A 23,078-nucleotide genomic window follows, 5' to 3' on the forward strand; every position below is an offset into this window, starting at 1 on the left:
CAGCCCTCCCTAGTCTGTCTATTTGCAGCAGGCACACGAGTGAGTGTTTTGGCCAGCGAGCCTGCCTTATATAAGGGGGGGTGGGGCTCCAGGGCTTAGTGTAGCCTGAATGGCTACAATGTGCCTGCTGACTGTGATGCTTCTGTGATGGCTTCCTATCCAGCACAGAATCCGATTCAAGATACAGTGTCTGACCTACAAATCTGTCCACAAATCTGTCCAACCTACATTTCCGATCTTACTCAGAGGTACACACCTAGCTGCTCACTCCCCTCCTCCAATGAACTTTGCCTGACCGCCCCCCCTCATCACCCAGTCCCATGCACGCCTGAAGATAAGGAAGTTGTGTTGTGATTGATAATAAAAAAAAATATAAGAATAATAAATAATAATAGCATTCAAACGCTGACTGCAGGTGACTCCACAAAAAGAGCTTGCAGTTAGCTTATTCACCACAAGGAGTCGCTCTCACCTCTCCCACGTGGGACGCACAGAAAGGAGGAGATTAATCCAAAGATAGGAAGTGATGTAACAGCAGGAAGAGAAGTTGCAGGAGGAGAGAGAACACGCGGCTGAAAGAGGTAATTGTGTGAATCTTGTTATATATGGAGCAGAGCAGAGTTTTGGGGTGGGCATGCTTTGTTACAGAGGAGGACATAGTACACCTGTCACTATCCTGATCATCCCCCTTGATGAGTCTTATATATAACTGCTGTGACTTGTTTGCCAGTTTTCTATTGCTCCCCCTACATGTACCATAGATTATGGGTCGGATCTCACCTTCCTAGTAATAATTCAGTCACATCACAGAGACAAGAGAAGATATACTGTATATTGACTATAGCCATATCCCTCCAGTGCTGGAATTTACCCCTGTATAGCCTATTCTGCCCCAGGCATTGCCATATTGCCGTGCAGTGTAGCCGTATCTCCCTAATCACTTCACCCCCCCCCCCCCCCACCCCCAGTTTTCAGCTTCTTCCTGGAGTAATAGTAATCTTGGGTAGTCGTCAGGGCAGAGGCTCAGGGGGCACCAGTCTCTGGGAGTGCAGCCCTGTGGATGTGCCTGTTCCCCCTACCCCTCCCCGAACACTTCAGAGTTATGACTCTGCATGTTTGGGAGACTACCTAATACTGGGGATACATCTGCCTATACTGGGGAGGAGGCTGCCTGTTTGACTTGGGGAAAGGGTCTGGGGGCACACTTGCCTGTCCTGATAACAGAGACTGCTTGGGGTATATTTGGCTATCGATACTTGGGGTACACCTGGCTATCTTGCCTAGGAGGGGGGCATCCTAATACGGGGGTACATCGGCCTATATTCAAGGGGAGGATGCCTAATACTGGTGTACATATAGCTATCTAACCTGATTAAGGGTACTGCTTAATACACAGGGTACATCGTGATATCTAATCTGGGGTTGGAGAGCTGCCTAATTCTGCCTACATCCGGCTATCTGTAATGGGGATGGTGGGCAGCCTAATAGTGGCTATCTATACTGGGGAGGTGGGCTGCCTAATACTAGGGGGCCATCTGCCTTGTGTGTGTGTGGGGAGGGAGACTACTTGATGCACCTGGCTTTTTAAACCTTTCAGCACTTTATTTGGCCTGAGGAAGTTAGCAGAGACCCACGAAATGCGTTTCCTGTGCTTATTAAAAATTAATTATATTTATATATAGGAATTTATCATTTTTTGAGGTAAGCCACTTCCCCCTTTTCTCCCCTTTTTTTTTTTTTTGTTTTAAACTCAGTTTTATACACTCCTGGGTGCCTCTTAACCACCCTGGCGTTCTGATTAAATCGCCAGGGTGGCTGCGGGAGGGTTTTTTTTAAATAAAAAAAAAACTATTTCATGCAGCCAACTTAAAGTTGGCTGCATGAAAGCCCACTAGAGGGCGCTCCGGAGGCGATCTTCCGATCGCCTCCGGCGCCCAGAATAAACAAGGAAGGCCGCAATGAGCGGCCTTCCTTGTTTTGCTTATATCGTCGCCATAGCGACGAGCGGAGTGACGTCATCGACGTCAGCCGACGTCGTGACGTCAGCCGCCTCCGATCCAGCCCTTAGCGCTGGCCGGAACTTTTTGTTCCGGCTACGCTGGGCTCAGGCGGCTGGGGGGACCCTCTTTCGCCGCTGCTCGCGGCGAATCGCCGCAGAGCGGCGGCGATCAGGCAGCACACGCGGCTGGCAAAGTGCCGGCTGCGTGTGCTGCTTTTTATTTCATTAAAATCGGCCCAGCAGGGCCTGAGCGGCAGCCGCTGGCGGTGTTGGACGAGCTGAGCTCGTCCAGACCGCTCAGCTGGTTAATGCCGTTGTGATGGCTTCCCAAGTCTTCCAGATATTAGTCATCCACCAAACCAGTCACCAGTTAGACCACCCCTTGAGCTCCATTGCTATGTTATCAATGGCTGGAGTGAAATATGGAGAGATGTCTGAATTCTATACCGAGGAAAAGGGTGAATGTTTAGTGATATGAAGGGTGTGAGCAGGAATCCAGGCGCATGCATCGCTATAGAGAGAGCTTGCAGGGAGTAGTAGTTTTATTGTTAGGGTAGTCTGCCTTTATTCCTGAGAATGATACAAAGTATCTATGTGGGGGGTTAGTTTACATAATTGCCCCTTAGGGAGGGAGACATAGAGAATAATATAATCTGTGAATAGTGCGGAGCTGTGATTGGCCGATCTTGTATGCCATGGAATACTGAGCCCATAAGATCCTCGTAGAGCAGCTCCCACCTCCAGCTGGTGCCTCACACGTATGCACACTCTCTGTGTTACCTTATCTCTGGATTTCCCTCACTTCTTGTGCTGTCAGAGGTGTTTCATGTTTATCCCAGCCGTTATGGAAGGCAGGCCGGTATCTCTTCCCTGTGAAGGGGGACACTTTCCCTGATAGCTTTTCCCAGCAGCTGTTCATAGCAACAGTCATGAATACAATGTTGTACAATAGAGTTGTTGTGGATCATTGGAGGTCTCAGGGAGGGAGGTCCTGAAGGAGCAGGATCTGTGCATTGTGTCCATTTTCAGCAGATAAGACAGGTGCACCATATGACTGTATCCATTTTATCTCTGATGAGAAGAAGCCAATGTGCAGCCAGGAGCCACTGGTGTTGGATTGGAGGTTGGAGTCTGCACAAAGATGATAGCTGTTGGGTCACAGCTAGGGGGTGGAGCCAGGTAACAAGGGGCGTGGCTGGTAGGACAGGTAGAGAAGATGGAGGCTGCAGCTGGACAGTGGTTGGTTGGCCTCTGCTGCTTCTGTCCTGGTATTGGCACTGTCCCCGCTGGGAGATTTGTTGCTATGGCGCTTGGAAGGTTTGGGGTTAGAAGGTGATGGACAGGTAGGGTCAGTATATGGAACTGCAGTTCCATCTGTCCAGTTCATCAGCTGCCAGAGCCATAAGTAATGATAATTCATAGCTAATTAGCTGCAGGCCTCAGCTCTTATCTTCCTATATCTCCAGCTGTTCTCTCTTCACATCCTCATCCATCTACCGATGCCGGTGTTCTGTCTGATTGCGCTGCCTGTTGATTTGCACTGCCCCGCATGCACAGTAGGAGATTGTGCGGCCACATTTCCTATTGAATAATGCTGATGGTGGTAAAATACTAAATATCTCCGCTCCCACACATCCTACACTCCCCAAACTTTCAGGGTAGGGAGCGGACCCCCAGAACGACCTCTATGCCTAATTGCATCCCCCGAGACCCGCTGGTTCCCGATACAGGTTTCTGTAATCTATCTCCTGAACCAGTGGGACTCGAGAGTTACAATTTGGCATAGAGGTCGTTCGGGGGGTTCCCTCCCTACCCTGAAAATTTGGGGAGTGTATGATGTGTGGAAGCGGAGATATTTAGTATTTTACCTCCAGCAGCATCATTAACTTCACACTGAGCATGCGTGCTACTCAATATGGAAGGGAGCTTCCGGGCAGTGCAATCAGATATTACACCGGCATTGCTGTAACCTCCCAGGAATGTGTGCATGGAGAGGAGGAGAGAAGCACCAGATGATGAGCAAGGCACACTGGGAGAGAGGACTGTGGTGCTGAATGTGCAGATACCACAGCTTATGGGATATTATCACCCCTAGCAAATTATGTTCTTTTCTGTGCTCTGATTATTAGTATTAATATTTTACTGCTGCAATTTATCATTTTTATAAATCAGATCTGGGCTAAAAGAACAAGAGAGGTATGTGAAGAGTGATCAGCAGTCCATGGAGGAGGGTCGCATGATGGGGACAATTAAAGAGGAAGAAGAAGAGACCTTTGTGAGGAGTGATCAGCAGTCTGTGGAGGGTCGCATGATGGGGACAATTAAAGAAGAAGAGACATATGTGAAGAGTGATCAACAATCTGTGGGGGAGAGTGAAATGATGGGGACAAATAAAGAGGATGGAGAAGAAGAGACATGTGTGAGGAGTGATCAGCAGTCTACTGAGGAGGGTAGCATGATGAGAACAGTTAAAGAGGAAGAAGAAGAGACATATGTGAGGAGTGATCAGCAGTCTATGGAGGAGGGTGGCAGGATGAAGACAATTAAAAAGGAAGATGAAACATATGTGAGGAGTGATCAGCAGGCTACGGAGGAGAGTGACATGATAAGGACTAGTAAAGAGGATGAAGAAGAGGACGTTATTACTGGGATGCGCATTGGTAAGTGATAAATGTATCTCCTTTTAATGTCCAGTGCATATAAGCCAGTGATGGCTAACCTTGGCACTCCAGGTGTGGTGGAACTACAAGTCCCATGAGGCATTGCAATACTCTGACAGCTCTAAGCATAACTCAGGGAGGCAGAGGCATGATGGGATTTGTAATTTTGTCACAGCTGGAGTGCCAAGTTTAGCCATCACTGCTATAAACTGTGTGTTCTACATGTGCATATTAGCTGAAAGCTTACGCCTTTTCTTCTAAGTTAGCCAATAAATGGTATTATCCAGATTCAAAACCTCTTACTAGTGCAATAAGCTAACTCTCTAACTGAATGACAAAGCTAACAATTAGTAAGATATCTCTCTAACTGAATCACTAAACTATCAATAACAGGTTCAGCGAGTCTCAAATCAGCACAAATCGATCACAAAATGCAAATACACAGTCAGCGCTGTGGAATTGGTACAAAACATTCGATTCCTTAGTTTATGAAGCCACTGACTCCTTCTCCAGGTACCCAAAATTCCTCTGACTCCGATTCCTAGACACTGTCTAATTTTTACCATTGCTGTCGATTTCGTACAAAAATCATCCAACTCCTCAGTTTTTTGGAACCTCCGACTCTAGGTACCCAAAATTTCTCCGACTCTTCGACTCCACAGCCCTGTACACTGCACTGCTCTCTAACACAACCTCTCACAGAGTACTGAGTAACAGCATGGAGGTAATCCAAGATGGCATCCGCCATAGGGAAGGGTGGGTGAGCTCAACTCATTCCTATTGGTTGCTGGGGACATGCTGGGGACATTCTGATTGGTCCCAAACTGAAAAAAAAATGCACGTCCGTCCATAATTACTGGTGCACTCGTAGTCAGAATATGTAATCGCAGCAGATTATGACTATGGTGCTGTAGTCCACAATTACGACTTGTCATTAAAGATATCCATAAATTACAAGTCATTACACCCAACACTACCTGGGACAGAGGAGGTGGCAGAAGGGAGTTAGACTGGCCTCCGCTTAACCTGCAGGCGGCTCCACCAGACCAAATGCCGCCCCACGACTCCTTCCCTTCCCAGCACCATGTAGGGTGACCTAATGGTCAGTGAAAGTGAGGTACCATCCCTGCCTATGTCTGCTGCTCCAGGCATCTGTATTGAGGTGCCCTCTACCTCTGACTGTGTGGTCTAACCATCGGGATACAGATTCTACTGCATGCTTGTGTGAGGCTGGGATGACATCCCTGGTAAAAAATGGATGAAAGAACTAATTGGGTTAGCGCTCAAAGATAGACTCTGCTGTAAAAGATGTTCAAACCCGGTAGATGATAATCAGCAAATGCAACAGCATAACATCAGTGGGGCTATAGCTCCCCCAACGTAGAGAGACTCACCAGACTATATGGCCTAAGTGGGCCCGACTTCACCTTATGGGGTATAGGCCACCCTTCAGCCTCTCCGGCAACCTCTGCACCTCAGCGCCCACCACTTCCGGCTTGCTTCTCAGATAGGGTGTTGCTGTTGCCTCCAGGTAAAGAGAAAAGCTGCACATAGCATAAAAGTGCTTAAAGGGAACCTTAACTGAGAAGTGATATGGAAGTTTCCTTTGAGACAATACCAGTTGCCTGGCAGCCCTGCTGATCTCTATGGCTGCAGCAGTATCTGGATCTCACACCTGAAACAAGCATGCAGCTAATCCAGTCTGACTTCAGTCAGAGCACCTGATCTGCATGCTTGTTCATGGGCTGTGGCTAAAAGTATTAGAGACACAGGATCAGCAGGAAAGTCAGGCAACTGGTATTATTTTAAAAGGAAAAAATCCATATCCTTCTCAGTTTAGGTTCCCTCTAAGGGATTAATCCCAACTTTATTAAAAAAGTTAAAAACAGAGAAAGCCTAAAAAACACACAGGTTGCTTCTTCAGGTAATCTGTATTCAAACCGTACAGTTACAGAGCACACAAGGACACAACATGTTCTTGAGGAAGGGCTACACCCGAAACATGTCATGTCCTTGTGTGCTCTGTAACTGTATGGGTTGAGTACAGATTACCTGAAGACGCAACCTGTGTGCTGTCTCCTTTTTTCATCTAGTACAAGTGTATGCAGGAGTGGTGTACCTGCGGGAGTGCGGCACCTGCTTCCGGGCCTGGAGAAGGATAGGCCTGTTAAAGTGTGTGGAAAGTGTGTTCTATACCTTAAAGCCTAAATAACAGGTAATAGCAGGTGGCTACACAGGACTGGGGGTTACCAAGCAGCTATATGAGCTAAATGGATCAGCTACCGAAGCGTTACCCCAGCTTGCAAATCCACGAAAACCGCCGCTAGATCAAAGAGTGTAAGCGCATCGACCAATCACTGCATCCAGTGACGTCAGACGCTGCGCCGCTCCATTGGGGGAGCTATAGCCCCACTGATGTTATGCTGCTGCATTTGCTGATTATTATCTACCGGGTTTGAACATCTTTTACAGCAGAGACTATCTTTGAGCGCTAACCCAATTAGTTCTTTCATCTTTTGAAGCTAGTCACAAATAGCCAGGGAGCGCTCCACCGTTTGTGGACTGGTGTTCTATTAGTCTCCTGAGACTGTGTATTTCATCACTTGTGATCGCTTATGTACAATTTTGTTTACTTATTCATTGGTAAAAAATGGAGGCTGTGGATCTGCCATTGTGGCACCAAACCGCTCATCAGTTGGTGGAAGGGGGCACTTTTCCCAGCTGATAGGGCAGAGAGCTGTTGGACCAGCAATCTTGCCAGGAGCCCATTGTTGCGGATCACTGTTGGGTCAGTTGAGCGAATGATTTCTGGGAAAAAGGCCGGGCGCTGGGTGGCAAACTGGGGGGAGGAGACAGCTGATGAGGTCTGGATACAGCTTCCAGCCTGGTGTACAGAGGGGGATGGCGTGTAGTGGGACTGTTCAGGCTGCACATGATGTACAGAGTGATGGTTAGGCCCCGTTCACACTTGCGGTTCTCTGCCAAACGGACCGGATGACCTGACCGGATCCGGATCGGAACCGTACGGTTCTGATCCGGATCCGGTCAGGTTGCATCAGGTGTACATCAGGATGCGATCCGGATCCGTTTGGCAAAAGAGAGTAGAAATAAAATAAAAATGTTGGGGTCTGGGAGGTCAGCAGAAGGTGGACCTGTGGAATCAGGCCCTCCGCTGTTTAGAACTTACCTCCACCTCCGACATACTGCCAACATCTCCAGCGCGTTAAAAGTCACTGCTGCTCCACTCCAAAATGCTTGCCCATGTGTCCCCATCCAAAATTGCCGCTACAATACGCATAGGAAGTGGGGTAGAACGTCCGGTTTTTATAGCCAGTGTGTTGTGCGCTCTCCGTTTCTCATTGGTTTGTATTGGCCGGATGCAACAGTCCGGCTCCGCTCCGGATACGTCTGCCGGAGGAGCCGGACCAAAAAAATGCGCATGTTGGATCTTACGCCGGAGTCCGGATCCGGCTCCGGACGGAACGGGCGCATGTGAACGGACGCATAGACTTTCATTGCTATGCCGTGCGCCCGTTCTGTCCGTTCCGCATGCGGTCCGGCTCCGGCACGGCGATTCCGGACGGCGACCGCCAATGTGAACCGGGCCTTAGAGGAAGAAGAGAGCCTCTTGCTGCTGCTCTTGCTGCTGCTAATTCCTCAAATAGGGTGGAGGGTTTCGCGTCAAATCTAATCCACCATAGAGGCCGCCTGCTGCTGGCCAGTGGTGTACCGAATAGATAGGAAAAAATTCCCTGATCAGGGGGCTTGTTGCTGCCAACCACCACCTCCTCATCTCCTTGTACAGGTTGTAAATGTGATGGGGTTTGCCTTGCCTGCTGATGTCTAGACAAAGACCCGCCTCATCCACCATCATTTTACCTGCGGCTTGGAGATCCGTCACCCTTGCTGTGCTTCATTGTGAACAAACATATAGGGGGTGAAACACTACAAATTTATTGGGGCAGCTCAGGGATTTGGGGGCTTGGTGAGCACAAAACCCCCCATAAATTGGGAAAGAACGAGTTGTGTGAACGCTCTCTAACTCGCTCTCTAACTAAAACACTAATCTATCTATATTTTATGAACAGAAAAATTTGTCAACTAAAATGCAGGAAAAAATAAAATTGCAAACTAAAAAAATAAAAGTAAAGTAAAAAGAAAATGAAAATAAATGAAACAGAGAAATAAAAATGAAATGAAAAGAATGCAGAAACTTTCTAATCAAATACAATTCAAATCACAATATTTATAAAAAATAATAATAAATAAATCAAAGTAAATCAAATTTGAAATAAAAGAAAAAAAAAATCAAGTAACTAAAAAAGGGAAACACACTACACTAACGCTCACTCACTATTACTCACTACACTAACGCTCACTTACTCACTACACTAACGCTCACTCACTATTACTCACTACACTCTAGCACAAACTTACTCTCTCGCTGACACACTACAGCTAACCTTCTCACTCACTCACTAGTGACTCACTACACCAGGGCCGGATTTAAGCCAAGGCCACATACAGTGGTTTGCAAAAGTATTCGGTCCTCTTGAAGTTTTCCACATTTTGTCATATTACTGCCACAAACATGAATCAATTTTATTGGAATTCCACGTGAAAGACCAAAGTGGTGTACACGTAAGAAGTGGAATGAAAACCATACATGATTCCAAACATTTTTTATGAATCAACAACTGCAAAGTGGGGTGTGCGTAATTATTCAGCCCCCTGAGTCAATACTTTGTAGAACCACCTTTTGCTGCAATTACAGCTGCCAGTCTTTTAGGGTATGTCTCTACCAGCTTTGCGCATCTAGAGACTGAAATCCTTGCCCATTCTTCTTTGCAAAACAGCTCCAGCTCAGTCAGATTAGATGGACAGCATTTGTGAACAGCAGTTTTCAGATCTTGCCACAGATTCTCGATTGGATTTAGATCTGGACTTTGACTGGGCCATTCTAACACATGGATATGTTTTGTTTTAAACCGTTCCATTGTTGCCCTGGCTTTATGTTTAGGGTCGTTGTCCTGCTGGAAGGTGAACCTCTGCCCCAGTCTCAAGTATTTTGCAGACTCCATGAGGTTTTCTTCCAAAATTACCCTGTATTTGGCTCCATCCATCTTCCCATCAACTCTGACCAGCTTCCCTGTCCCTGCTGAAGAGAATCACCCCCAGAGCATGATGCTGCCACCACTATATTTGACAGTGGGGATGGTGTGTTCTGAGTGATGTGCAGTGTTATTTTTCCGCCTCACATAGCGTTTTGCATTTTGGCCAACAAGGTCCATTTTGGTCTCATCTGACCAGAGCACCTTCTTCCACATGTTTGCTGTGTCCCCCACATGGCTTGTGGCAAACTGCAAACTGGATTTCTTATGCTTTTCTGTTAGCAATGGCTTTTTTATTTCCACTCTTTCATAAAGGCCAACTTTGTGCAGTGCACAACTAATAGTTGTCCTTTGGACAGATTCCCCCACCTGAGCTGTAGATCTCTGCAGCTCGTCCAGAGTCACCATGGGCCTCTTGACTGCATTTCTGATCAGCGCTCTCCTTGTTCGGTCTGTGAGTTTAGGTGGACGGCCTTGTCTTGGTAGGTTTACAGTTGAGCCGTACTCCTTCCATTTCTGAATGATCGCTTGAACAGTGGTCCATGGGATGTTCAAGGCTTTGGAAATATTTTTGTAGCCTAAGCCTACTTTAAATTTCTCAACTTTATCCCTGACCTGTGTGGTGTGTTCTTTGGACTTCATGGTGTGTTGTTGCTCCCAATATTCCCTTAGACAACCTCTGAGGACGTCACAAAGCAGCTGTATTTGTACTGACATTAGATTACACAGAGGGGCACTCTATTTAGTCATTAGCACTCATCAGGCAATGTCTATGGGCAACTGAATGCACTCAGACCTAAGGGGGCTGAATAATTTTGCACACCCCACTTTGCAGTTATTGGTTTGTAAAAAATGTTTGGAATCATGTATGATTTTCGTTCCACTTCTCACGTGTACACCACTTTGTATTGGTCTTTTACGTGGAATTCCAATAAAATGTATTCATGTTTGTGGCAGTAATGTGACAAAATGTGGAAAACTTCAAGGGGGCCGAATACTTTTGCAAATCACTGTAGGTCATGGCCTAGGGCGCCACGGGAGCAAGGGCAGTTGGGCAGTGAGCTGAAAATGTGTAGTTTGCAATCAAATTTTTAATTGCAAGCCTGCAGTGCAGGGAGAGATCGGGTGAGCACCAAACCGCAGAACTCTCCTGCTGTTGCCTGTGGCTGGCTGTGTAGTGTGTTTGGCTGCTTGCCAGATCCGGTCCATGGCTGCCCGCCTTGCTTCATTGTTTGGATCCTTCACAATAGCTGTGGGCAGCTGGAAATTGCCTGCCTTGCGGGCAGAGAGTCACTTGCCAGATGTTTCCCCCTCCCTCCTCCACACAGCAGCACCACCAGTCACTCACCTCTCCGCTCGCCTCCAATGCTAAAGCTTCCTCTTCCCCTTCTCCATCATCAGCTGCCGCTGTGCATCTCTTGCTGCGGTCAGCATTTCCCATCATGTGATTTTTCGGTAATGTGGCGACAAGCCACATGTGAGAGACGCTGGTGACAGAAAACAGTGCGCAGCAGGAGCTGATGGATGAGGAGAAGAGGAAGCTCGGCGCTGGAGGCAGGCAGAGAGGTGAGTGACTTGTGGCGCTCCTGTGAGGGGAGCTGTACTGAGGTGGGGATGGGACTGCCAGGCTACCTAAGCTTCAAGGGGGGATGGGGAAACATCTGGCCATCTACTGTTTTCTGCATGGGGGAGGGGAAAAACATCTGGCCATTTGACATCTGGCCACCTGTCCAGCAGGGGTGAGGGTGTGACTGGCAATCTGTATTGTAGTGGAGCCAGGGAAGCATTTGGCTACCTATGTTGGAAGATGTCGGTCAGGAGATGCGGTTGGTCAGGGGCGGCTGGTGACAGTTTGGCTTTAGGCAGTAAAAAGTCAGGCCCTGCACTACACTACAGTCTGCCTCTGCTCTCTCTATCACACTACAGCACACCCTCTCTCACTGTCACTGTCACTAGGCCTCTCTACACTCACATCTGACTTTCTGCTCTATCACACTAACTTCAGCAAACTCCTCCTTTTCACTCACTAGTGCACTACAATCTGTCTATCTACTCACTCCTCACTCACTCACTATCTCACAACTCACCAGATTCTGTCACACAAGTCAATCCACACACAACTGATTCTCTGCAGCACAATGCAGCGCACTGTCTCCCTCAATATCCTCCTCCTCACTGAACCCACAAAATGGCTGACTCTCTTATATACAAGAGGGGTGGGATAGCCTGTGATGGGTAGCTAGGATCTGGTTGCTAGGGCCTATAATTGCTCCAAATTGGTGGCCAGTTAATTCTGCTATATTTAATGTAAGCTATAATTGAGGATGTACGCATAACTTGCACATTTCTGCATACAATCCGCAGTACACGGATTGGCCTGAGATGACTGTGGTGTTCAATTGTCTGCGGTAATTTTTTGAAATTTTAGGCCAGTCACAGGACTGGGAAATACTCGGTAGTATTGGACCAATCAGAGAGTGCGGAGGCATCCCGCGGGATTCCCATTTCCACAGAAATATTCTGCATTCTCTGATTGGTCCGATGCTTCTGAGCTCAGTGATTGGCTGACATTTCCGAGTTGCTGTAATGCGGCATTCTGACATTGGGGCGTTTCTGTTTTGGAAATCGGCGTTCCGATGGAAATGTCAGACCATCCCCAGTCTGTTTCCTTATTTACTTAATTGGGAATAAGAGAGAGAAACATGTACATTACAAGGGGCATATGAGTGACACGAGGACACAGCGGTAATAAGAATGTGGAAGTGACACCACATTGCTCTACAAACATAACACAGATCTCTTGCTATAAGTACATATAGGTCTGTTGTCACAGGAGTAACACATTGCTTCCACTGTCTCATCAAGCTCTACATTCACTGCTGCTCAATGTATGGCCAATGCTTTAGGTGTGGGAGGGGCCAGTGACATTTAAATACCTCTGACGTGTATGCAAATGTCATGCAGATTGTATGCAGATAATCAGATTGGTCAGGAAATGCATTTGATTGTCTGAACTCCCAGCTACATAAAATTTTCATGCAAGCCAAAGTTGTAGTCATGTGATTGGCCGCCTGTAATGAGCTCCACCTTCTGCAGTTCTCAGTCAGGCTGATAACGTGTGATGGTCAGTGACATGCCAATAACTCTGAGATGGTGCAATGTGTATGCTAATTTTATGTAAAGCTATGCAAATGCTGCATCTGGTCCATTTCCAGTCTGCACAAACTTTGCCTCAACTTGGAATTATCAGTAGCTCACTGACCATCCCTAATGATAATTGTTCCTCCCCTCAGAATTCTCTAACAGGAAGTGATGATGTTTCTCTATTTGCAGCGCAGAGTCCCGGCATCAGGAACCTCTCAGAGACTCGTCTCTCTGTATCCACAGACTGTACAGCGGATGATGATGTCACTGGACAAGAGTCTCCTGCAGATATTCTGATTACTCAAAATATTCCCCCAGGCCCCCCTCACCTGTATAATCCTGAGGGGCCTCATACCCAGTATAGCTCTCCCCCTGCTGGAGGGTCTCATTCCTGTTCCATATGTGGGAAATGTTTTGGGAAAAAATCAAGTCTTGTCATACACAAGAGAATTCACACTGGAGAGAAGCCATATTCATGTGCTGAGTGTGGGAAATGTTTTATACAGAAATCACAGCTTGTCAGTCATGAGAAAACTCACACTGGTGAGAAGCCCTATTCATGTACTGAGTGTGGGAAATGTTTTGTATACAAATCACAGCTTGTCATGCATGAAAGATCTCACACGGGAGAGAAGCTATATTCATGTACTGAATGTGGGAAATGTTTTGTACAGAAATCAGTGCTAGTCATACATGAGAGATCACACACGGGTGAGAAGCCCTATTCATGTGCTGAGTGTGGGAAATGTTTTTCACAAACATCAAATCTTGTCATCCATGAGAGATCTCACACTGGAGATAAGCCATATTTATGTGCTGAATGTGGGAGATGTTTTCTACGGAAATCAGAGCTTGTCAGTCATGAGAGGTTTCACACTGGAGTGAAACCCTATTCATGTGCTGAGTGTGGGAAATGCTTTGGATGGAAATCAGAGCTTGTCATTCATGAGAGATCTCACACTGGTGAGAAGCCGTATTCATGTGCTGAGTGTGGGAAATGTTTTGTACAGAAATCCTATCTTGTCAGACATGAGAGATCTCACACTGGAGAGAAGCTGTATTCATGTGCTGAGTGTGGGAAATTTTTTGTACAGAAATCTGATCTTTTTAGGCATGAAAGATCTCACACTGTAGAGAAGCCCTATTCATGTGCTGAGTGTGGAAAAGGTTTTGTACAGAAATCACATCTTCTTAGACATGAGAGATCTCACACTGGAGAGAAGCCGTATTCATGTGCTGAGTGTGGGAAATGTTTTGCATATAAATCAAAGCTTCTCAGACATGAGAAATCTCACACAGATGATAAGTAAGAGTCAGTGAAACATAACTTCACCTTTAGTGAACCTGAACTGGCCGCAGCATACTGCTCTCCATCTCCCCAACAAAGCTGAAGTAGGGAGGATGGAGAGTGGAGTGCAGCGGCCAATAACAGGCTTGTTCAGTTCCGCTTATCCCTCTCTCATCACTGGTGAGAAGCTCTATTACTGCACTGAGTGTGGGAAATGTTTTGGTTGTGGTTTATTTCTTGCTAGACGCACCTGGCAGCATATTATACAGAGTCCCGGGGCTCTTTCATGCTACTCAGCGCATTGGTTTGTAAAGCAAGTCCCTGAACTGAGGTGGGATGATGGGATAAACATGGGTACATATAGTACTAAGCCTAATTAGTAACTGGTTGTGTTAACCTTCTATTTATTCTATTGCAAGAGTTAAAGTAAATCTGTAATTTAAAATAAAGCACAAGTCAGATCCGTACCCCTCTGGATCCTCCCCAGGCCCCCCACATCCTTTTCCCTACCATCGAGCCAGCGCTGCACCCTCTGGAAGGTCACAGCCGGGCTCCCATCCATCCATGCAGGCAGGCACACTGCGCAGAATGCTTTGTGCTTGCACCCTCTTGAAGGTCACAGCTGGGCTCCCATCCATGCAGACAGGCACACTGCGCGGGATGCCTTGTGCTTGCACCCTCTTGAAGGTCACAGCCAGGCTCCCATCCATGCAGGCAGGCACACTACGTGGGATGCCTTGTGCTTGCACCCTCTGGTAGGTCACAGCCGGGCTCCTGTCCATGCAGGCGGGCACACTGCGCGGGATGCCTTGTGCTTGCTCCCTTAGGAAGGTCACAGCCAGGCTCCCATCCATGCAGGCAGGCACACAGCGTGGGATGCCTTGTGTTTGCATCCTCTGGAAGGTCACCGCTGGGCTCCCATCCATGCAGACGGGCACGCTGAGCGGGATGCCTTGTGCTTGTACCATCTGGAAGGTCACAGCCGGGCTCCTGTCCATGCAGGCGGGCACACTGCGCGGGATGCCTTGTGCTTGCTCCCTTAGGAAGGTCACAGCCAGGCTCCCATCTATGCAGGCAGGCACACAGCGTGGGATGCCTTGTGTTTGCATCCTCTGGAAGGTGACCGCTGGGCTCCCATCCATGCAGGCAGGCACACTGCGCGGGATGCCTTGTGCTTGTACCATCTGGAAGGTCACAGCCGGGCTTCCGTCCATGCAGGCAGGCACACTGCGCGGGATGCCTTGTGCTTGCACCCTCTGGAAAGTCACAGCCGGGCTCCTGTCCATGCAGGCAGGCACACTGCGCGGGATACCTTGTGCTTGCACCCTCTGGAAGGTCACAGCCGGGCTCCCATCCATCCATGCAGGCGGGCACACTGCGCGGGATACCTTGTGCTTGCACCATCTGGAAGGTCACAGCCGGGCTCCTGAACATGCAGGCGGGCACACTGCGCAGAATGCTTTGCGCTTGCACCCTCTGGAAGGTCACAGCCAGGCTCCTGAACATGCAGGCAGGCACACTGCGCAGAATGCTTTGTGCTTGCACCCTCTGGAAGGTCACAGCCGGGCTCCTGAACATGCAGGCAGGCACATTGCACGGGATGCCTTGTGCTTGCACTGTAGTATGGGAGTCACTTGGGTTCGGCAGATAAAAAGTCACGTTTGTTCAGCTCTGTGGCATTGCAAAGGCAAAAGGTATCCTGCATCTGCTCAGTGCTGCCACGCTTGTTCATGGGCGGGAGCACGGATAGACACACCCTTTCACAGGTGCTTGTTGAGGAGGTTTGGGGATCCCAGCACTGGACTGGTGGGGGGGGAGAGGTACGGGGATACTGAGGTAAGTACTTATTGGGGCGCTTTTTCCCTTCAGGCTTATTTTAATAAACTTGCTGCTTTATTCTATGCTAATGAGGCAGGATCATGAGTCATATCTTGTATATCTTCCCGTATGCAGCATGTGGGGTGCACGGGGCGCCCCCTACGGCTCAGAATTTCTGAGCATTTTAGGGGTCCGCAGTGGGCCACAGACAATACTTCAGTGGTTGCTAAGCGTTTCAGGAATTGCCATGCAGGATATGAACACATTTGCTTTCCAGGGAAGTAGAGCGGGTGAAACGCTCAGTCTGAGGAGGAGATTTTCAAAGACGGAGCAGTGCTTTTCAGTGCAGGTAGATTTGAGCTCAGCCGGTGCCACCATAGACTGTAATAGGAATTACAGCTATATTATTATTATTATTATTTATTAGATTTATATAGCGCCAACATATTACGCAGCACTGTACAATAAATAGGATTACAGACAATGATAACAGGGGTGACAGAACAATACAGGTAACAGACCGTAGATACAACAATACAGGTAATAGCAATAAGATACACAACACAATGCAGATAGTAGTACAATGCCAGATCATAAACTGGAGTGGTAGTGGTAAAAATTACCAGTTCCAACTTCTGGGTAAAGTGCACACAGTCAAGTATGATACACAAGGGGAGAGGGCCCTGCCAAAGGCTTACAATCTAGAGGCACTCAGTGAGTAACATCGGCGCCGTCAGAAGACTGAGCCAAAGTTGCTTTTAAAACACAATAATTCGGCCTCCAGCAATAGCTGGAAGCTGAATTATATCATTCCCCCACTATCCATGGCGGTCTGGAGGGGGAATAGTAATTAACACGGCCTGGACTTGTGCAGAAGCAGGGTGAGCCATATACCGGCTGTGTCCTGTGCCCAAGTCTGCCGGCGCAGATTTCAAATGTTTGCTTTCAAAGATGCCTCCTAAAAATCTTACTGGTAGTGATGGCCGAGCATCACATTTTTCCTTGAAAATTTGCGAACTGACCGAGCCCCATAGCCTTTAATGGGCAGGCAAATTTTTAAAACTTTCATGGCATCTCTGCAACCACAGTTTCTTTAAAAAACAGTGTGGCAAAACCCGGACAGTGGCCAAAAAATACATTTGCGCTGCCGACTTAAGTGGTTAATAGCAAAGCCCCCATATCTGCTAGAATTCTCTAAATTTGCAGGGTATGGAAAGGAGAAGAGTGGGTACAAGAGGAAAACTTTTTTTCACAAAGACCGTATAGTTTTGGAGAAAATCGATTTTAACCTATTGCCGACTGCCTAACGTGGATCGGTGGCGGGAGAGAGGATCAGTTGTTATTCAGCGTCACCATATGGCGTCATCTCGCGAGAGGTGAGATTTTCAGGGAGCTTGCATGAGCGTGAGCTCCTATCACTGCTTACAGGGGGCCGCAGCGATCAGCCTGCCAGCCTGCAAATCGGAGCTGGCAGGCTGCTTTTTTAACAAATCAATGAAGGAATTACTTATATAGCGCTACAATCTTGCGCAGCACTGTACAGACAGAGGATGTCCTTGTCACTTAACTGTCCCTCGGAGGGGCTCACAATCTAATCCCTACCACAGTCACATGCGTATGTGTGTTTAGTGTCGTTCATGTATCTTTTCCTAGGGTCAATTTAAAGGAGGGGGGGTATAAAAAAAAATACCTGTTTTTTTATTAAGTAAAAAAATACAAATCGCAGCAGCAATCAAATACTACCAAAAGAAAGCACTATTAGTGAGAATAAATAGTTCTAAAGTAAATAAGGCAAGCGCTGTTCATTCGGTAGCTAGTAAAAGGAGGTGAATGCAAAAGGATTGGACCACAAGAGCCCAGCTGTTTGTGCCTGAGTGGCTGAGGGGTGGCCTATACTCCTGATCCGCAGTCCGGCTTTCTAGGCCGCATCTTCCGGTGAGTCATTTCATATTGGGGGAGGTTGTGTATGCACCCTACCTGTATTGATCTGAAGTAAGCCTTGCCTCGACTGCAATAAGGACTGGACTTTAGAGCACTTGCCTTATTTACTTTAGAACTATTTATGCTACTACACAGTTAGCTAGGAAGCAGCCCACTTGTTTATAAAGTGTTTGTGCATTGTCCACTATTCATGTGCTACTAATTGTATTCTATTCACTGTAACTTTGGCTTGGTTGTAGTGCTGTACTAACGGTCCGTGAGCGCTTGTACTGTGTGATTGGTTTACTATTAGTGAGAAGAAAAATAGGTAAAATTCATTTGGATGGTAAGTCGTATGACAGAGCAATAAACTGTTGAAGTTGTGAACTGTCAGAGTGTGGGAAAGTGGGGTAAACTGACTTAAGCAGTTAATAGCAAAGCCCTCGTATATCCTAGAAACAGCCAGTATTCGGGGTATGTTAAGGAGAACAGTGGGAAAAATAGGAACAAAAGACTTTGTAGTTTTAGAGAAAATAGGTTTTCAGGTTTCAATAAAAGTATATATTTAAATGTGGTTAAATTACACATAATGTAAAGGGGGGGGGGGCATTTATATGGATACACCTTAATAAAATGGGAATGGTTGAGGTGATAGTAACTTCCTGTTTGTGGCACATTAGTATATGTGAGTTTTCATCCTGCGCTTTTACACATTTCTGAACGCACCCAATGGGAACGAAGCCTAAAGTATTTTAATATTCTAAATAAATAATAAATACTTACCTTTAGTAAATGTTTCTACGCCAATATCCTGCCGTTACCTTGATTGAAGATCTCCGCCGTTTGCCGCTGCACACCCTGCCCCCCTTTCCATACCATGAAAATTTGGTGTTTCTACAACAATTGGCGGCTTTGCTATTAACCACTAAAGGCAGCAGCCATTAATTCTAACGTTAAATGTGGATGCGAACTTTGGACAGGGAAGCTCGCATTAAATGCAAACAGGCAAGCGGTAGAAGTTCACCGTGAACTGTTTTCCCAGCTATCTACTCTGCCATCACTACTTACTGCATTTTTCAGATAAGCACTTGATTCCCTGAAGGACTGAACACTAAATGGGATGTAAATTTGTTTTATGGTGGCACAGTCATTAACTAGCTTTCATCCCGGGGGCAGTTTATTTATCCCCCTCAGGACTTCATCTAAGTCTCAGGGGTGTAAATATACTTACCTCGCCAGGATAGCCTGCTGCACACGCTAGTGCATGCATTCTCGTCGCTGCCCCTTAGTACACTGATCAGTGAATGGTAGCACAGTTCATTGACAAAAGTGAAAATATAGCATACAGGCGTTACTTCTGTAACGCATGTATTAAGTACATAGGAGGAATAAAGTGTGTGTGTGTGTGGGGGGGGGGGGGAACCTCTTGTGGCCATATATACCCCATGAATTAACATCTTACCTCCGTTCCCATAGTTGCCAAAATAAAACACTTTACATAAACTTAAAAAAAAATGGTTGCCGTAGAGATTCAACTTTCTTAATATGTATGTCATGAGGGTATATTACTATTACTTTTGCAAATAAGGGCTTGTATTTAGTGACAGACGCAAAACTGAAAAAATACACCTTTATTTCCAAATAAAATTTTGTTGACATATATTCTGATAGGGACATAATTGAAATGGTGTAATAACCAGGACAAATAGGCAAATACAATACATGGGTTTTAATTACAGTAGCATGTATTATTTTAAAATTATAATGGCTGAAAACTGAGAAATAATGATTTTTTTCCATTTGTTTTTTCTTATTATTCTCTTTAAAATGCTGTTAGAATAAAATAATTTTAGCAAAATGTACCACCCAAAAATAGCCTAATTGATGGCAAGAAAACAAGATATAGATCATTTTGGTGGGAAAAGTAGTGATAAAGTTATTTGTGAATTACAGGGATGATCGCTGAAATGTGAAAATTGCTCTGGTCCATAAAGGAAAAACCAAAACCCATTAGTGGTGAACTAGTTAAATCTTTTCTGCAACAAGCATCTGAATTTGACCTGCACCACACCGTCTTCTGCATATCTGCAGCTCACACATGCAATGTATACCCAGTGTGAGAACTTCCCTACAAATATGACTCCTGTTCTGGGTCCATCATCTAAGCAGCTTATTTCAGCTCTGTGTAATATGATAATGCCACCCTCAGCCACACCCTGTGCTGCCTCCTGCCGGATGGCCTGGGAAAAGGATGTAGGGAATAGCTCAGAGGATGAATGGGATTTGACACTGGATAGACTACTGTACTTGTACGTTATACACCAGCCTACCTTACTCCGGTATGCATATTCAAATTTACACCTGGCACACTGCCTAACTGCCACAACTGCTTCACAAAAAGAGGTTCCTCTTTACACATGATGTGGACCTGTCCTCAGGTTATCACATATTGGGCGCTAGTCATCTATTTCCTCAATGACTATATGGGCTGCCCCAGAGGTGTGCCTCCTTTATATATTTCCCCAATCCTTTACTGGAAAATTCCTGATACAATTTGCTATAGAGACGCGTCACATAGCTCGCTAACTCCTCACCAAGTGTTGGAGACTTACCACAGCGCCATCGTGCACTGAGTGGGTCAGGTCTGTGAATCGGATGCTTCCCCTCCACAAGGCAGTATATCACCGCAGAGGTACCCAATCTAATGTGACCAAATCTGCTCTACCTGGATAAATTCCCCACACACTAAGTTATAATATATCCCCTATACTGAGTACCCATCACTGTTATTAATCTCCAGCTGACGTCCGAGCTCCTTCATATTACTGCTGGTTATTTTGTATCCTCTAAGGCAACTGTTAATGTTTATGGCTTCAAGTTTATATGTATCCTGATGTGCCTATTCCAGACCTCTAATGTATCATCTGACACTTTGTTGTACTCTCTCACTAATGTGTATTTGCCTTACTTCTTCAATAAACTTGGCTACTAAAAATGTTATATGGTTGTAATTACTCATATTTCCTCATGGAAGATGCTCTTATCCTGTTCTTACTACATCATCATGTCTGTTACTCTATGTGAGGTTGTGTTCCCCTTTAGACTGTCATTTGCATTGCCTGGCCGGGGGACATCACACTACTATTTAAAATAGACCTGAACTCAGATCTTCCTCTCTGCTCTAAAAGATAAGCAACAGCATAATAACATTTACAGAAAAACATGTATTTATTACATAGGATACAAATCCTGCAATTACTCTGCAGTGTGTCCACTTCCTGCTTTCTTTGTAGTAGCCCAGGGTTTACATCCTTTCTTTACAAATTAGCTTTTCTGCAGAGGCAGTCGGTTGACACAGCTGAGAGATCAAATACACTTGTCACAGATAAGGATGAATTAGACAGGCTAAACTCTCTAAATACATACAGGGGGCATTTCTCTCTGTTTACCGTCTGTCCTGTGAAAGGAATTCAGGTCCACTTTAAGCACACATCTGTTGAGTGTAATTAAGGCTGTGACTAAGAGCTCATTTCTGTCCGGCACATGTTATCTATTTCTTGAAGTTCTGCTTTTATCAATAAAGACAATGTAAGTGCATCCTTGGTGAGCAGAGCGGTCTCCTGTGAAGGAATGTTGGATATGAGTGTTGGCTGCTGGGACCTGGCTCCCCTCGGAAGGTATGGTGGCTGAGCGGTGTATGTAAAGATACATGTACTACCTTTTATACTTACCTGAGACTTCCTCCAGCCCCTGAGACCTCCTCCAGAGCTGAATCATAGGAACCAGAAGCAGCAGGGATGCCCTTCAGGATGGCCACACTGTAATGGACGACACCGCAGGGGGGATGGGGCGCTGCCCTTGTGTAGGTATACAGCACACACACTGCTCAACATCCTCTGTATGATCTGTTATGACCCAGGCTTTCCTCTAGCTGCAGATGTGGAAGCCACAATCACTTACATGAGGAATCTGGAGCCCTCCAGTGTGGGATCACTCCACCCCAAAGAATATAAACTCACAGGATCCATAAGACTGGGGGGTATGATGTAAAGAGGTGGTGAGAAAGCCCCTCCCCCTTCCTAAGAGGAAGTGGGAAAGCACCATTTTACAAGCTCATGAACAAGGGGCAAATCCCCTCCCCCAAATATGTAGCACCAGCAGGGGTGCAGCTTGGCGACTGTCCAATCGGCTGCTTGGGGCCTCACCCACAGCAGGGGCTGCCCTGTCTGTGACTTGTATGGCCACCGCTCAAACACAGACCACAGATCAGTGCAACAGGAACAGAGGGGAGAGCAGCGTAGCGACCAGGGAGTACACGTTGGATGTGGAAGTGAGGTCATTGCTCACTTCCTACATTGGAAGTGTGCTGCATGGTTACTGTGCACTGCGCTCCTCTCTTTGGATCACCACTGATCTGCAGGCCTGTGAGTGTTGGGGGTGGGGAGGCAGCAGGAAACTTCATACGCCCTCTGATACCAATGCCATTTTGGGGGGTGGGGACACCTGCTACCTGTTACTATGGGACAAGGGGCCTCTGACTGGGGAAAGGCCAGAAACTGTGTGCTGCTGGGGGCCACAAAAGCCTCAGCAGCACCCCTGTGCACCAATTTGCAAAACTATAAACTATTATTGTTAAACATATTAGCGAGACAATAAAATAAAAACCAGGAGGGGGAGGGGGGCACAGGGCTGGAAAAATTATAGGGGTCAGAGTAGGCAATATTGGGCTATACTGCTCTGTAGAACGATAGAGCATACAACAGGATAGGAGATACTGCAATGTAACAATTTGGATGTACTGGTATACCTAAAAAGCACTTTTTTTAAGACAAGACGGGATTTATGAGTAATTATTGCAGTAATTTGTCCAAGAAATTTGTAAATAAATGTTGGGGGGCGGGAAATACAGGGACAAACCCCCCCCCCAGTGCTGAAGTGACTATTGCCCAACAACCAAACAATTTAATTCATAACGGCACATCAGTATTCCATAATATACAGTGGGTTGCAAAAGTATTCGGCCTCCTTGAAGTTTTCCACATTTTGTCATATTACTGCCACAAACATGAATCAATTTTATTGGAATTCCACATGAAAGACCAACACAAAGTGGTGTACATGTGAGAAGTGGAACGAAA

General features: G+C 46.4%; 1 protein-coding gene across 1 annotated transcript; it reads left to right on the top strand.

The window, feature by feature from the left end:
* Window positions 1-503: 503 nt before the first annotated feature.
* LOC137524108 (oocyte zinc finger protein XlCOF22-like) lies at window positions 504-20,940 on the top strand. Its single transcript, XM_068243617.1, has 3 exons — window positions 504-581; window positions 4,172-4,659; window positions 13,104-20,940. Exons 2-3 carry the CDS (start codon window positions 4,221-4,223, stop codon window positions 14,222-14,224), a joined length of 1,560 nt encoding a protein of 519 aa, XP_068099718.1. The 5' UTR covers window positions 504-581; window positions 4,172-4,220; the 3' UTR covers window positions 14,225-20,940.
* The last annotated feature ends 2,138 nt before the right edge of the window (window positions 20,941-23,078 follow it).

The sequence above is a fragment of the Hyperolius riggenbachi genome, chromosome 7, assembly GCF_040937935.1.
Source record: "Hyperolius riggenbachi isolate aHypRig1 chromosome 7, aHypRig1.pri, whole genome shotgun sequence".
Lineage (NCBI taxonomy): Eukaryota > Metazoa > Chordata > Amphibia > Anura > Hyperoliidae > Hyperolius > Hyperolius riggenbachi.

What these genes read in the sequence shown, in the direction of transcription:
- LOC137524108 (XM_068243617.1), top strand. Translation starts at nt 4,221, where the DNA reads ATGGAGGAGGGTCGCATGATGGGGACAATTAAAGAGGAAGAAGAAGAG. An exon ending in TATTACTGGGATGCGCATTG is followed by an intron (nt 4,660 to 13,103) that starts GTAAGTGATAAA and finishes CTCTATTTGCAG; the next exon opens with CGCAGAGTCCCGGCATCAGG.